The sequence below is a fragment of the Manacus vitellinus genome, unplaced genomic scaffold (genome assembly GCF_001715985.3).
Source record: "Manacus vitellinus isolate BGI_N305 unplaced genomic scaffold, ASM171598v3 scaffold_83_pilon, whole genome shotgun sequence".
Taxonomy (NCBI): Eukaryota; Metazoa; Chordata; class Aves; order Passeriformes; family Pipridae; genus Manacus; species Manacus vitellinus.
The window spans coordinates 1,687,901-1,701,779 of record NW_021940836.1 but is presented as its reverse complement, the minus strand read 5'-3'; the positions used below and the strand labels follow the sequence as shown (position 1 = coordinate 1,701,779).

The 13,879-nt window shown below is 45.3% G+C and overlaps 1 protein-coding gene across 1 annotated transcript in view; it reads right to left on the bottom strand.

The window, feature by feature from the left end:
• The window catches only part of MYO7A (myosin VIIA), a 102,887-nt gene that overhangs the window by 2,457 nt on the left and 86,551 nt on the right, over nucleotides 1–13,879 (bottom strand). Inside the window, exons 33-49 of the mRNA XM_018085609.2 lie at nucleotides 13,122–13,292; nucleotides 12,008–12,125; nucleotides 11,579–11,705; nucleotides 11,295–11,464; nucleotides 11,005–11,195; nucleotides 10,332–10,456; nucleotides 9,422–9,579; nucleotides 8,162–8,315; nucleotides 7,892–8,047; nucleotides 7,378–7,483; nucleotides 5,555–5,668; nucleotides 4,387–4,474; nucleotides 3,510–3,616; nucleotides 3,125–3,310; nucleotides 2,151–2,267; nucleotides 1,178–1,261; nucleotides 532–651 (exon numbers count right to left, since the gene is read on the bottom strand). Of these exons, the coding sequence (XP_017941098.1) occupies nucleotides 532–651; nucleotides 1,178–1,261; nucleotides 2,151–2,267; nucleotides 3,125–3,310; nucleotides 3,510–3,616; nucleotides 4,387–4,474; nucleotides 5,555–5,668; nucleotides 7,378–7,483; nucleotides 7,892–8,047; nucleotides 8,162–8,315; nucleotides 9,422–9,579; nucleotides 10,332–10,456; nucleotides 11,005–11,195; nucleotides 11,295–11,464; nucleotides 11,579–11,705; nucleotides 12,008–12,125; nucleotides 13,122–13,292 (2,292 nt within the window). The remainder of the gene's footprint in view (nucleotides 1–531; nucleotides 652–1,177; nucleotides 1,262–2,150; nucleotides 2,268–3,124; nucleotides 3,311–3,509; nucleotides 3,617–4,386; nucleotides 4,475–5,554; nucleotides 5,669–7,377; nucleotides 7,484–7,891; nucleotides 8,048–8,161; nucleotides 8,316–9,421; nucleotides 9,580–10,331; nucleotides 10,457–11,004; nucleotides 11,196–11,294; nucleotides 11,465–11,578; nucleotides 11,706–12,007; nucleotides 12,126–13,121; nucleotides 13,293–13,879) is intronic.

The window sequence follows — 13,879 nt, the reverse complement described above, 5'->3', positions numbered from 1 at the left end:
AAACATAATTTGCAGCATCAAGATAGAGGAACTCACTGTCCCAGCATGCTGCTGAGGCTAAGGACATAGGGAACTTTGGATGAGACATGGATTTTCAAATGGCTAACAAAATACTGAATGCCTCAGATTAATAACAATTAATTCAGTAGGAATTTTTATCCTTCATGCTTTTGTTTTAAGATACTCTAAGAGGAGATTTGTTGCTGTGACCATTACAAGGGACAAGTTGGGCAGAGGATCTTGGTAAAAGGGCTCAAGAGTACCCCTTGAGCCCACATCAGCTTTAATGTTTTTTTTCAAGGCCAGTGGCAGGGACTGTCCCCTATGCTCCTGACATGGCAACATCCTGAGCACATCAGGCTTGCTCGTACACTGGAAGATGAACCAAATGAGAGCCCTGATTCATTGAGCAGTCCAGAAGGAAAAAAACCCAATTAGGTGCTCTTCTGAGAGACCATTTTCAGCCCAGAGAGTCCCTAAGGCACAATCTGCTGCCAGTCAGGATTTGGTCTAATCTTTAACACTCCTTACCAGGGAGGTCTCACAGAGCAGCTTGCTTCCTCTCACCAAGTTGCCAATGGTTATATGGAAGTACGTGTTGCCACTGCTCCAGTTGGAGATCTTGGTGAAGGGGTGAGTGATGAGGATATCCTGGTGGGAACACAAAACTGACACTCAACATGCGAGAGCCTCAACTTTCATGAGGGGCTGTGGGGACTTCTCATGTCCCTGTTCACTTTCCATCAAAGCAGACCAAGGATGTCTACCAAGGATGTGATGAGACTCATGGGGATGGCAGTGAGATGCAAGACTCTGGATCCTCCAGCGCTTGTGAAGGATTGCCATAGTAGAATGACCATGAAGATGGTGGAAGGATCTCATTTACTCCAGCTCCTGTGCTAATGTCTGTGAAAGGATTAAGGAAGCAGCATGCGTCTCCTCCAGTTACAGGGTTCTAACAGTTGATGCTTCCAATACATCTTCTGTTGAAAAAAGCTGGCTGGCTCTGTGTAACAGTGAATTTCTGCCTCCAGAAACTGTTCTGTCTATCCAGCCTTTCTAACTAGGCTTAATGAGAACTCATTAAGTTCTGAACAACATGCTCTTTGGGATGACTTCTCTGAGGGTTTGGGGAATGAGCTTAGGAGCATCTAGTGAAGCCCTCAGTTTTGCTTACCTTGGTTTTGGGATCAATGAGGCTGACTCCATGCTTATTGATGGCAATTAGAAGGATTTCTGGATAATTTGGCTCTGTAGTTTGCTGTTGGAAATGAGATGAACTGGTTAGAGGATGTGTCAAGCAAAATCAGACCCCTTCCTATTTCCTCACTCCCTATCTTCTCCTGACAGCACTTGGTGGCCTATTAACTGCTATCCAGTTTATCCTTTAAAGATAAACCTAGAGCTCATCAAGGTATCAGCAATAGTCAGGGCTGTCTAGATAAGTACAGTTTTCCTAAATGCATGATAACCAGTTGCTGAGCTGCTGACAGCATTAAGTTCTTTGTTCCCTTTGGTGGCTTCCCAAAAGTGAAGCCATCTTGCTACTGGCATGGAAGAGCTAGGACAGGCTGAGCAACTCCAGACATCTCCTTTCCTCTTCCAGTCTGTTTGGGGCTCTGCTCCTCCTTATGCATGCTGATGTGGACCTCCAGGCTAAGACTACACTGCTCTGTTCCCTTCTGGTCTTTACACTCAGTTTTGCTCAGTTTGGTCATTGAGAAGAGGAAGTTGCAATAAGGTGTCCAGAGTACCTGGACAGACTTCATAACTAGTTGCTTCTTTGATGGAAGACTAGGGCTGGGGTGAGTGGTCTGGATTCCATTTGTGATGGGTGCAGACAGATCCCTTGGAAACCCACACATTCCCCTTTGCCTTGGCAAAACAGAGAATGGCTCTTGGCTCCTCTGCAGCACAGCTACGAGCAGGGACCCAATGACTGAGACATGCTGAAGTTCTACAATGGCTCTGTCTGTGTAAAGAGGCAGGGCAGCAAAAAAGAGTGTATTTGTCCTTCACTGATGAAGAGTCTCACGCTCTTTCCCTGTTTCAGCAGGGTTGTCCCAGTCTGGTTCAGATCTGGAATCCCCCTGTGGTACAGGGCTTACGAGCTTGGCTAAAAGCTGTCAGAGAACCCCCAGAGGAGGTACCTTCACTTCAAAGAATGCTGATCCAAATGTAGGCCACTTGAAGATAATCTTTAGAAAGGCAAGCTTGGCTTCTTCTCTTGTTTTGCCTGCGTGCTTGTTGTAGTATGCCACGATGGACTGGAACAGAGAACACAACTGAGATGGAGGGTTTGCACTGCCTAGTACCAGGGATGTTTGCAGGGAAGGAGCATCAGTCCCACAGTGAGAGATTCATAGAATAGTTCGGGTTGGAATAGACCTTTTTAAGGTCACCTAGTCCAACTTATCTGCAATGAGCAGGGCCACATTCCACTAGACCAGATTGCTCTGAGTCCTGTCCAACCTGACCTTTTGGTTTGGTTCTAGTCTCTGTTCCAATGAGCACTTCAAAAAAGTGCTGGCTGGTCACTGGAGCAGGGCCTGAAACCAAGGCAGGTCCTTCTTAGATGAGCTGAGCTGGAAACTCCATTAAAGGGATCATAAGTTTTAATCCTCCAATTAATGCAGCAGAGGAGACTTGAGAGACCTTCAATCAAGAGATGCTGATAAGCACATAGGAGACAGAAAGGACTTATAAGACTATTTCTTGGCAGTGAGATGCCTCTGATATATTAAGACTAGACCTGTCTGCACATGTGCCACAGCCCTCCTTGTGTAAAGCAGGGAGAATCACTTCTCCACTCAGTAGTCTGCATTAAACGACAGACCTTTACACAAGACCATCTCTCAGCATGTGTCCATATGGCATTGCATCCACCACCACAGCCACAGTGGCAGGACAAAGAAAACCCAGGGCATGCACGTGTATGCAAACATGAATGTACAATTTCTCCTCTTGGTGATGCCAGAGAGGCAGAAGCTCTTCTATGGCTCAAGAGGGACCATGGGCCACTCATTCTGGCAGTCCAACTTCAACGCTGAATGTCAGATGAGTCAGCCAAGAGACTGGGATTCCCCCAGCCAGTCCTGGCATATGAATCAAGCTGCTGGTTTACCCTTTTCCAGTCATCTGGAGAGAGCTGCCGGATGAGGTCCTGAGGCACCAGCTCCTTCAGGAGCTTGGGGATGCTGGGGAAATAGGACTTGTCATCCTCAAACTTCACCCGGTAGATGAGAGCTGCCAGCTGCAGGACCTCTTCCCGTGTGCACTTGTGGTAGCCGCGCAGGTACTTTGGTAACTCCTGCATGGAGGAAAGAACAAATGAGAGATAGAGGGGATGCCCATGGACCTTCATCCTCAGATGTTTAATGGAGTTTGTGGAGGTATCCAGCCCCTGGTTAAGAGGCTGTGCCCTGGGAACATCTGTAGATGGACAATGTCTTTGCAACCCCTCCTAATCCCTCCCAAGTCTTCACTGGTACTGCAGAGTCCTGGAGTACCTGGTAATAGTGGAAGATTGAGTCTGCCATCGAGTCTTTTCCAGGCATTGTGTTGGTCCACAGTTTTTTCATGAAGAACACTTGGTAGGTGAGGGAAGGCACTATACCTGTTCAAGAGAAGCAGGAATATAGGAGCAATGGTGTGAATACCAGCTGACAATCAGTGTCTGCAAGGCAGTGGTGCCCATGTGCCATCAAAACCTGCAGGGACAGGGGCACTCAAAAGGCCAAATGAGCTCTGACCTTGCAGACCAAACCACATCACTGCCAAAATGGAAAGAACTGCCTGGGTTCACTTGCACTATCGTACTTCAGTGTAGTGCTCAAGCCTAACACAGGACAGAGGAATTGTACCCTGGAGGCACCCATGTCTTGCAGCCACTGAAAAATTCAGCAGAGCTGCAGCCATTTCCACCATGGATGTGGTCAGTGAGGTGAGGTGAATCCCACCACTAAACCTTCCTGCAGGTAGTTCCTGGAGAGCTGTCCACCAGCAGGCACTCCTCGCAGGGGCAAGGACTAGCTCTGGAGAAGAGGTTTTGCTGCTCTTGGACAGACCACCTCCCAGGTGATGTCCCCCAGCGATGGTGCAGACAGCACACCCACATCAGTGTGGCCCAAAAGATCACAAAATAACAAAATCATTAAGGTTGGAAAAGACCTCTAAAACCATTGAGTCCAGTGCCAGGTCCACCACTAAATCATGTCCCTAAGCACCACATCTACATGTTTTATGAACACTTCCAGGGACAGTGATTCCACCACTTCCCTGGGCAGTCTATTCCAGTGCTTATGGCAGACTGTGTGGTCAATCTTGTTTGAAAGGTCTGGAGGGCGGTAGAAGGGCTGTGTGTGACCCATAATGAAAAAAAGTTACCATCTTTTGCTGGTCTTGCTTTCTTTATCCAGTCTGTCAAGTGTCTCACAAAGTCAAAGAAGAAATCTCCCTCGGGCACGCTGATGACCTGGGGGACACAGCACAATGGTCACAAAGGCTGAGAAGGAGAATCACAGAATATCCTGAGCTGGAAGGGACCCATATGGATCATCAAAGTCCAAGTCCTAGCACAGCACAGGACACCCCAAGAATCACACCATGTGCCTGAGAGCATTGTCCAAATGTTTCTTGAACTCTGTCAGGCTTGGTGCTGTGACCACTTCCCTGGGGAGCCTGTTCCACTGCCCAGTTACCCTCTGGGTGAAGAATCTTTTCTTATATCCAATCCAAACCTTCCCTGACACAGCTTCACACCATTTCCTCTGGCCCTGTCACTGATCACTAGGCAGAAGAGATCAGCGTCTGCCCCTCCACTTCAACTCGTGAGGAAGCTGTAGACCATGATGAGGTCTCCCTTCAGTCTCCTCTTCTGCAAGCTGAATGAGCCAAGTGACCTCAGCTGCTCCTCTTATGTCTCCCCCTCTAAACCCTTCACTATCTTTGTAGTTCACCTTTGGATCCTCTCTAACAGCTTTATGTCCTTCTTATATTGTGGTGCCCAAAACAAGCGGCAAGACATCACAGGCAGGGTTGGCCATTGCCCCATCTCCTGTAGTTGTTGCTCGCTGTTTTGGGCTGGTTACACTGATGTATTACAAACTGCTGATGTGAGAAAGCCACTGCCAGCACTTTGCTTCAGGCTCTGTGTCTAATTTCATACATTACTCCTTATTGCAGCTTCTTGTTTCACCAGAACAATTCCTTTCCCTTCCTGATGACTATCTCCATAGATTTCTCCCAGTTGCCAGAGGCAGCTCTAAGCTGCACATTTTTCTTATTTAGTCCTTTCTTATAAAGCCAACTCAGTAGCAGCCTAGGAGAGTTTTGCCTATCACTGCGTTAAGTCCTTCAGGGAGATTGCTGTAAGTCAGGGCTGTGGGAGTCCAAACCTCACCTGTATCAGGTTGGATCAGACTTAGAAATGCCACACAGCTTGTAGAGAAATGCTTCTCACCAGATAACTCTGGCTCCACCAATGGGTACTGAGTGGCAGGTGGGTCACTGTGAGTATTTCAGGGCTACTTCAGCCTCTGGGTGGGTCACTCACCTTATCAGAGATTTTGACGAAGAGGCTGAAGCCCTCAGAGGACTTTAGGAGCAGCCTATTGGAGATGTTCTGGCAGAAGTCCTTGGCTTTTGTGCTGGATTCCACTTCAAATGCCTACAAAAAAAGGAAGATCCTCACCGCTACTATCTCAAGATTAATTTTCACTTTATGCTCTCTTTGAGGAGCCCTAGGCACACATGCACAGAGGGATTTAGATGCCCAACACTAATGAAATCAGTGACATTGTGAATTGTGGTCTGGGGCATGGAAAGGGATGTCTGCAGAAGTTCTGTCATGCTACTGCTGCACCATTGAGCTTTTTAATGCTTTATCTATATCCTGTGCTGGTTTATCAAGGTCTCCCCAGGCAATGTAAGAGATTTTTCTCATCTAACAGTGAAGTCTCAGAACTATTTTCCTGGGGGAAGAGGGGGTGGGAAAGAGAGAGTGAGATACCTCCAAGCTGATTTGTCCCAACTGTCTCTCCATTGATGAGGAGAAGATCAGATGACTGGCTTAGACCAAATGCCTGGCTTTTAGATAGCTGAATAAAGGGAAAATGACTCCTCCTTTATGGATATCTATGGATGGTATATCTAAAGTATGGGATATCTAAAGGACTGTCCCACCTCCATGCACATCTCAGTCCTGGTTTTGCCTTTTGAGCTGTGCTCAGCATTTACATTGCCTCAATTTTGCTCTGCCCACTTAGAGAGATTCAGTTCATAGCACTTTAAGGAATTCAAGCTTCTGACCACCACAAGCACGACTGTGTTAGCCTGAACCACCAAACCACCAGGACTCATGTCCAACATCCCACAGGAGTCTAATCTGGAGCTCAGTGTCCAGCAGCACTTCAGTGTAGATGCATGTTGTACTGGAACAGTGCTAATCTGCCAGGCCACCTGGTGGTTTCCATGGCCAAATGGATCACAGCAAACCCATCCAAGTGCAGAAGTCCCCACTGATTCCTTCTACTTGCTCTCACACAGATGCATGTGTATAAAGCAGTGCCATGCTCATAGCTGCTCGTGTCAGAAAAAAATACTCAAAATGATGAGAAACCCCAACAGTTCTCTCAACTCTCCATTAGAGATAAACAAGGGCACGCACAGCTGCTGGAGAGGAATCATCCTTTTCCTTCCATGGGTGTGGAGTGCTTTACACAAAAACCCACTTGGAAATACAGGAATTTAGTTGTACCCAAGGGCATGAGGGAAGAGACAGATCTGAGCCTCACAGGAAGACTAATCAGTAGCATGAGATAGTGGTATCTGCAAGGACATGCCTATCTACTCTGGCATCAATATAAGTAGCTGCCTTATTAGCACATAAGATGCTTAATGAGAGGTTCCTGAGTGCAGGTATGATTTCTGTGTCATCTCAGGTCAGAAGGTATAATTTCAGTCACCTACTTGCCAGTGCTGTAATAGTCTGCTCAGTAGCCAGGGAGCAGGGTACAGTAGGGTATAGTGGGTATAGTAGGGTGGACAATATATGTTGGTCGAGGCTCCAGATAATTGTTATCCAAGGCTTCTGAACCAATGCAATTGAATGGATGTACCCACCCAGTCTCCTTCGTTCTGAGGTCCTACTGTAAAACCTCCAGTGAACACCAGCCCAGCACCCTATCTTGAAAAACATGAATTGCAGCAAATCAGAATGGACAAGGATGGGTTTTCTTTGTAATGCTTTGGCCCAGAGTCTTCTGGAAAGGCTGAACTTTTCTGAATTAGAACCAATATTAGCCCTTTCTGAGATTTTAATAAGAAAATTGACAGCCATCCAGACAGAAAAGAAGAATTTTCTCCTCCCCCATTTACCTCATCAGTGTCATCAGGGAAGTAAACCTTATGGAAAATTTGGGTGGTTTTGTGTTGAATGGCTTCCACTTCTACCAGATGAGGCGGGTATTTCCTGGATCCATTCCTGCAAAACAGGAGGCAGCAAGTGTCACATCATCATCAAAGCAAGAATTACTTGTTTAAATTTTCCATTTTAATACATATTATTTTTGAGTAACTTCAGCTACTTTCTTAATAGTAGGGTGTTTTTCCCCTTAAAAGAAGAAAGAAAAATTTTGATGAGGAATGTGGATTTGCTTAGATTGTAGATTATTTCAGTGGACCTGGACAAACTTGATTCATCTTTATTTTTCTACACAGTTTATCAGCAACATTCCCCACTCGATGTCCCTTTCAATCAGCTTAGTGGAATATAGAGAGAGGCTGTGTGCTTTCACTGTTCCCTCAGTCACCAAAATATCTCCTAGTTGTATTTTCTCACACATATTTGGATGTTGTCGTACAGTCAGGACTAGGTCTTTCGGTGCCATACCTCAGGGCTTTCTGGAGTCTTTGGATGCAGTCTGTTGCCAAGGGATGATGTTTCCGGGATTGCAGGAACCTCTGGACATGCGGCAGGAGGATGTTACTTGGAGGGAAAAGGCCTGTACACAACCACAATAGCTCCCAGCCTTTCTCTTCACTGTATCTACACAAGGAGAGACCCAGGAGGAAGAAGATCACTCACGGCATGGACACTTCATGTCTGCTTTGCCCAACACGGGCTAGTGCATTTGGGACAAGGAGAACAAAGAGCCCGTACTTGATGTGGTTGTCCGTGAGCTGCTTGAGGGTCTGGCAGTAGATTTCATCCTTCAGGGGTTCCGCTTTCAAGGCACCTTCGAATATTTGGTCTGTCAGCTCATTGACTGAGCGGGTCCTTTTGGATGGGTAGTCACCCATATACTTCAGCACTGGTGAGTAGGAGTCAAGGATCAGCTAACAGGGATATTTGGGGAAGCTAACTGGGATATTTGGGATGTTTTTAACCTCCTAAAAACATCCTAACATGACTACAGAAGTGGCTGCAATTTGGTGGAGGGGGCACAGTGTATGGTAAAGACTTTAAACTGCTTTAGAAGGTATCCAGCAAGCTGTCTCTCCCTTTATCATGCATCAAACTAATTTAAAACATTGATTGTTTTGGAGTTGGGATATGTAGACATAAGAAAGTTGTGTGAGATCATATGTTACCTCATCACAGGTACAGGCACTACTGTAAAAGACCGGATTTTCAGCTAGTGTCAGATACCAGTGGAGCTGCAGCAACATAAACCAAATCACAGCCTTCACCATCATGCATATTGCAACTATTCTGCATGAGAAGAGACCACAGTTTTAAAAATTAACATGTAGGACACAACAAGAGGAAAAGCACAAAAATGCAAATGTCCCCATTTTTTTTCTCTTTTCTTTTAACTTCTCCTATTATTATTTGCTAATAAGAGGAAACCAGTGGTAGCAGCAATAGCGTACTATTAATCAGTAACAGGTTTATACCAACAGAACTATTCAAACCAAGAAGTTTGAATCCTAGAGCGAAGTCCCATTAAAAAAATAAAGGCTTCAACAGATTGGATCTATGGTTGCACTTAGCTCTTCTCTCCCATGCTGTGTGCCTTCTGCCAAGTAAGGGATATTCAGACATCAAACTCTGTCCCCAAGGCCATGTGGATGGTCTGCATCCACACTGATTAGGGCTATGGCCTTCCACAGCAGATGCATTTTGCAGAAATTCAGCTGAAGCAAGCCAGAACAGAGCAAGTGAGTGTGGACCAGCAGGACTCAGTAACTTGTTCCCTATTCCTCATTTATTAAGAACTAGACACACCTCAGATCTCAGTGATACTTGAGTACAGATCTGTGGCTCAGACCCATCTCCAAGACTATGATATGCTCCCAAAGCTGCTAAGAGGGACCACAAACCTTTCCATGGGCTTTGCTTGGGGCCTTAAAGAGCTTGATCTGCCCTTTGCCCATCAGACCTGTTGCCCAAGGTCTCTCCCAAGCAGAGAAAGGATATCAATGAAGGCCATGCAGGCTTCTTGGGACAGCTCCTCGCTGCCCAGGATCTTCTTCAGCAGTGGCTGTTTGATGGGCTCCCGGGTGTAGCACCACAGCTTGTCCTTTCCACGGCTCTTGGTGATCATGACTCGGCTGAGGGTGTGCTTGGGAGGTGGCCTGGCAGGAAATGCAAAGCAAGAAGTGGAGAGATTACAGGGATAAAAGGGACAGCTTGTGGCCAATGTTTCACCTAGGAAGGTTGCTTGCAGCACCTGGCTAATGAACTCTTACACCAAATGGGACTTGACAATTTAGCAAGTATCCAGCTCCAGCTCTACCCAAAGATAAATATTTGTACTTTCCTAGAGCTCAGAAAAGTCCCTTAAGGACCCTACCCAAGTGCTGACACCAAAACAACCTACCCTACCCCGAAGAGCTTCTAACCACAATAAGAAGGATGATGGCAAAGAATCATCAGGGCAGCCACACTGAAAGAGTATCACTTACCAGTACAAGCCTACCAGGGGAAATTATTCCACGGGATCTGGTCTGCCTGTTTGGATTGCCAGCCCATTGAAACAGGAGTGGGAGTTTTGTTCAGCTGCATTCAGCAGTGGTGCACATTTACATCTTTGGAGTTGAGATGAAAATGCCGGTACCTAATTTAAGTGCTGGCTATATGGTCTAAGTACATCCTCCCACATGATATTAAATTTCACACTGTTACACCTCTGCTTAGAAGAAATCCTTCATAAAACCTTATCTGTGAAAAACATGGCCCAAATGCCATGACCTAAACTGGAGGTTGCACTTATAAAAAGTCACACAACGGGGTATTCAGAGTCTTTTCCAGCAGCAAAATTTTCCTGATTCCTAGGCTACCTGTAGATCAATTCCTATAAATTTTGAGGATAGTTTAAAAAAATCACCTAAAATAATCATAGGAAAATTCCTCCAAGGTATATGGCTTTACTTTCTCTTCACTGTCTGAAATTGCCATCTGAGAGGTTCTGATAACATCTTGTCGTTGGTCAGGGGTCATTGTGACCAGTGCCTGTGGGATGAAAAGTTCTCTGTTACTTGGTATATTCGATATAAAATACATCTGATGTATTCAGACAGAGGAAGCAGATACAAAACAAAAATAACAGTGAGTGAATAAGAATAACCCATCAATTCCAGATAACAGTCAGTAAGAACTGTGCAACTGTCATGTCTCTGTGCCATTCTCAGTTAGTAATGCAAGGAATAACAAATGTTTCCATAATGTGGATCATTTCCTAAAGAAGACAATGTGCTTTGGATCCTACAGCTCCATACATGAATGCAGTGGTTCCCTCCAACCCCTTTAAGTAATTAGGCCAGCTGGAGTGATTTAGCATGATACATGGATATTCCAAGTCACAAGTCTGTGGTGTTCTAAGTGCCAAGACCAGAAGAAAGGCTGAGATCGCTTTTGCTTTGGGCAACTTGTCACCTCTCTCATCCAGTTTGTTTTCCACCTGATGTTCAGGGAGACTTTGGACAGATCTAAGCACTTCAGGAAGGCTTTGACCTCCTCGAGCATTGTACCACGTTGTGTAATTCTGTAAGACAGCTTACCACGATCTCCAGTGGAGGCATGGTGACTGTAGGCAAGACATAGACGGAATCAGTTGGGAAATCCCCTCTCTGCTTGGTCCGTTCGTTGAGCCCATTAGCCCACCCTGAATTCATCACTTGTTCTCCTGTGTCCTGGTCCAGAACTATGAGGTCTCCTTTGAGGAAGCTGAGGAACCCGGATTCTTCTCCTACTGCAAGAAAACCATCCATTGGTTTGAATTTTTTTCCAAACTCTTTGGGAATATTAAATCTTTCTATAAGTTTACCACTGAGGTGGGCTATTTACTTACCAGGGTTTGGGTTGTCTTGGAGAGTGACCACATACTTGGATCGTTTCCTTAGTCCTTCAAGGAAGGTCACCACCAGGTCCCGGATATCCTCTGCATTGTTGGAGGTGAAAGTGTATTCATCGCCTTTAATGGTAGCCAAAGTGAAACTCTGTCCTTGCAGCTTTCCTCCTCTGGGATATATTTTTATGGGAGACATACACATGACACTTAATGACATCAAGAGGCAAAGCTTGGAAAAAGGCTGGTTTATGGTGAGATTGCCAGCGAAGTCTATTCCTCCTTACCTGCTGCTTGACACAGCTGTGATCTCTGGGAAAGAGAGCTCTAAGAGAACCTGCTCCTGTTCATCCACAAAGTACACTCCTGTCCAGTTGACAGCTACAATCACATCATTTTTAGGCAGGCTTGGCCCTGTGTTGAAGACAAGGCATACAATCAGCTTATGAAGGGTCTTAGGATACAAAAAATGTGTGCCTTTCAAAGAAGGATTCAATGATAAAAAAACTAGTGGGTTTTTTGTTTGTTTGTTTGTTTTAGGAAGAGAAATAGTATCAGACTCATAGCCTGAGCTGTTGCTAATCAGGATGCACCAAAAAATAACATATCCAAAAAAGACCAGCTAGATTATCTCCTTCTCGTCTGTGGAATCCCTGTCTCTCTTTCATTTTGCTTTAGAGCATCCTATGCTCTGGGGATGTGCTTTACTGACTCACCTGAGAATTTGAAGGCTTCGTAAAACCGAGAAAACAGCAAAGGCCACTTGAAACGTGCAAAATCCACTACCTCTTCCTTGACCTTTTTTGGGTCTGTTCTCTTCTGAGTATAAATTCCCTACAGAAAAAGCAAACCACAACCAACATGAATCAAACCCCCACTTAGGGGGTTAGAGAGCAAACAAAATTAATCTATGTAACCTGAAGGTCTTAGAACTAATATTAAAGGAGGTCTCAGTGCATCTAAGGGCCAAACAAAATACTACAGGAACAAGTGATAGTTTGGGCCAAGTCCTGGCCTTTGGTTCCCACTTCAGGGAACAATTTGACTTTAATAAGCCTGGGCAAGCATATGGCTGAGATTTGTCTCAGTTGACCTTGGATTTCCCTTTTGGGGAACTTTGGGTCAACCTTTTGGCTTGACAGTTCTTTAGCTGGAAACTGACACTCAACAGCCCTTAAGCACCTTATGTAGGACATCCTCAGATACTGACACTTCTATACAAAACTGACAGGCCAATGGAGGATGTGCAAGATCCAACTGAATTGCCTCCCTAGGTCTCCATTGACAGTTAAGGCGAGGTAAGACTCCTGACACACATGGAGATGTTTACATTTTAGGGATCTTAATCTGAAGGTGGCTCCTGCAGTTAAATGAATGCCAATTATCATGCCAGGATGACCAACCCTATGAATGGTCGCAAGTTATGGGTAATGAGTTATGGAAGGGGTTGCATATGGAAGGGGTTGCCATGTGAGAGTGTCACAAATGTTCTAATTGAAGTCAGGGAGATTTTATATAATGCCTGGCACAAGAAGGTCTCAACATTACCTGGAGACATGAAAAATCACTGTAATACAACCATAATCCTGTGTAACAAGAATGTCACCCCAGAGATAGCATTTTGCTTCTCCCACTGAATCTCTGCACGTTGCCTCTTTCTGTAAGATCTTGCCTCAAAACCTGCAGTAAAGTTGGAAGTAGCTAGAACAGACTCTGTCCTTTCTCACTGATTTAGCTTCAGGCCAGGCTAAGAGCTGAGCTATGATGTCTGACATGTTTAAAAGACACAGGAAACTACTGAAGCATGCCATGGTGCTCCACTGTCCCCACCTTTTTATGTGCAGCTATAATGAGCTGAGCCCATTTTTCTACTGTTTTTGACGCTGTGATCTCTCTGTCCGGGATGTAGGATGGAATTAGATTTAGCAGCCTTTCCAGTACCATCTCTGACCCATAGTCCACATAGTATTGCTGGGAAGCCAGTTCTGCCAGATCTTCCTCCTATGGGAGCCAAACAAGCCAAGTTAATGCTGTTACTAGGTCTTCGGAACATCCATCCTCCACCACTCAAGGAGCTCTTTGTGGCAGCTGGATGTACTGCTGCTTCAGTGCAAGTTGTGGTGATGCTTCCTTTCAACAGAACTTCAGCAGTGCTTTTTGCACATCAAAAGTCCAGGAGACTGACCACTAAAAGCTATGACTAAGCCTTAACATATTCAGTGACTAGCACCACACGATCTCCTCTGTACTGTGTGGGAACATGTTTGCCCCAGTCTTTCTTTGCAGATCAGTCTGTTTCTGATGCCTGCAGTCAGCAGTGGATGATTTTGCTATGGTAGACAGAGCTTAGTGATTGAAAACTGCATGTATCCATCACTTCCCACATTTGGGAAGCCCAGCAACTGAAGCACCTGTGCATAATGCAGAACTGTAAAATTCCTTTGGTGCAGCTACACTTCAAGCATTGTGGGGTGAAGTAATAGAGCTACTGCAATAGCACAAGAAGAGCAGAGGGTGGGGGAGAAAGGACAGGATTTCTGATAAGATAAAAGAACTGCAGTTAATGCAAAAGAGATGTGAAAAGACAG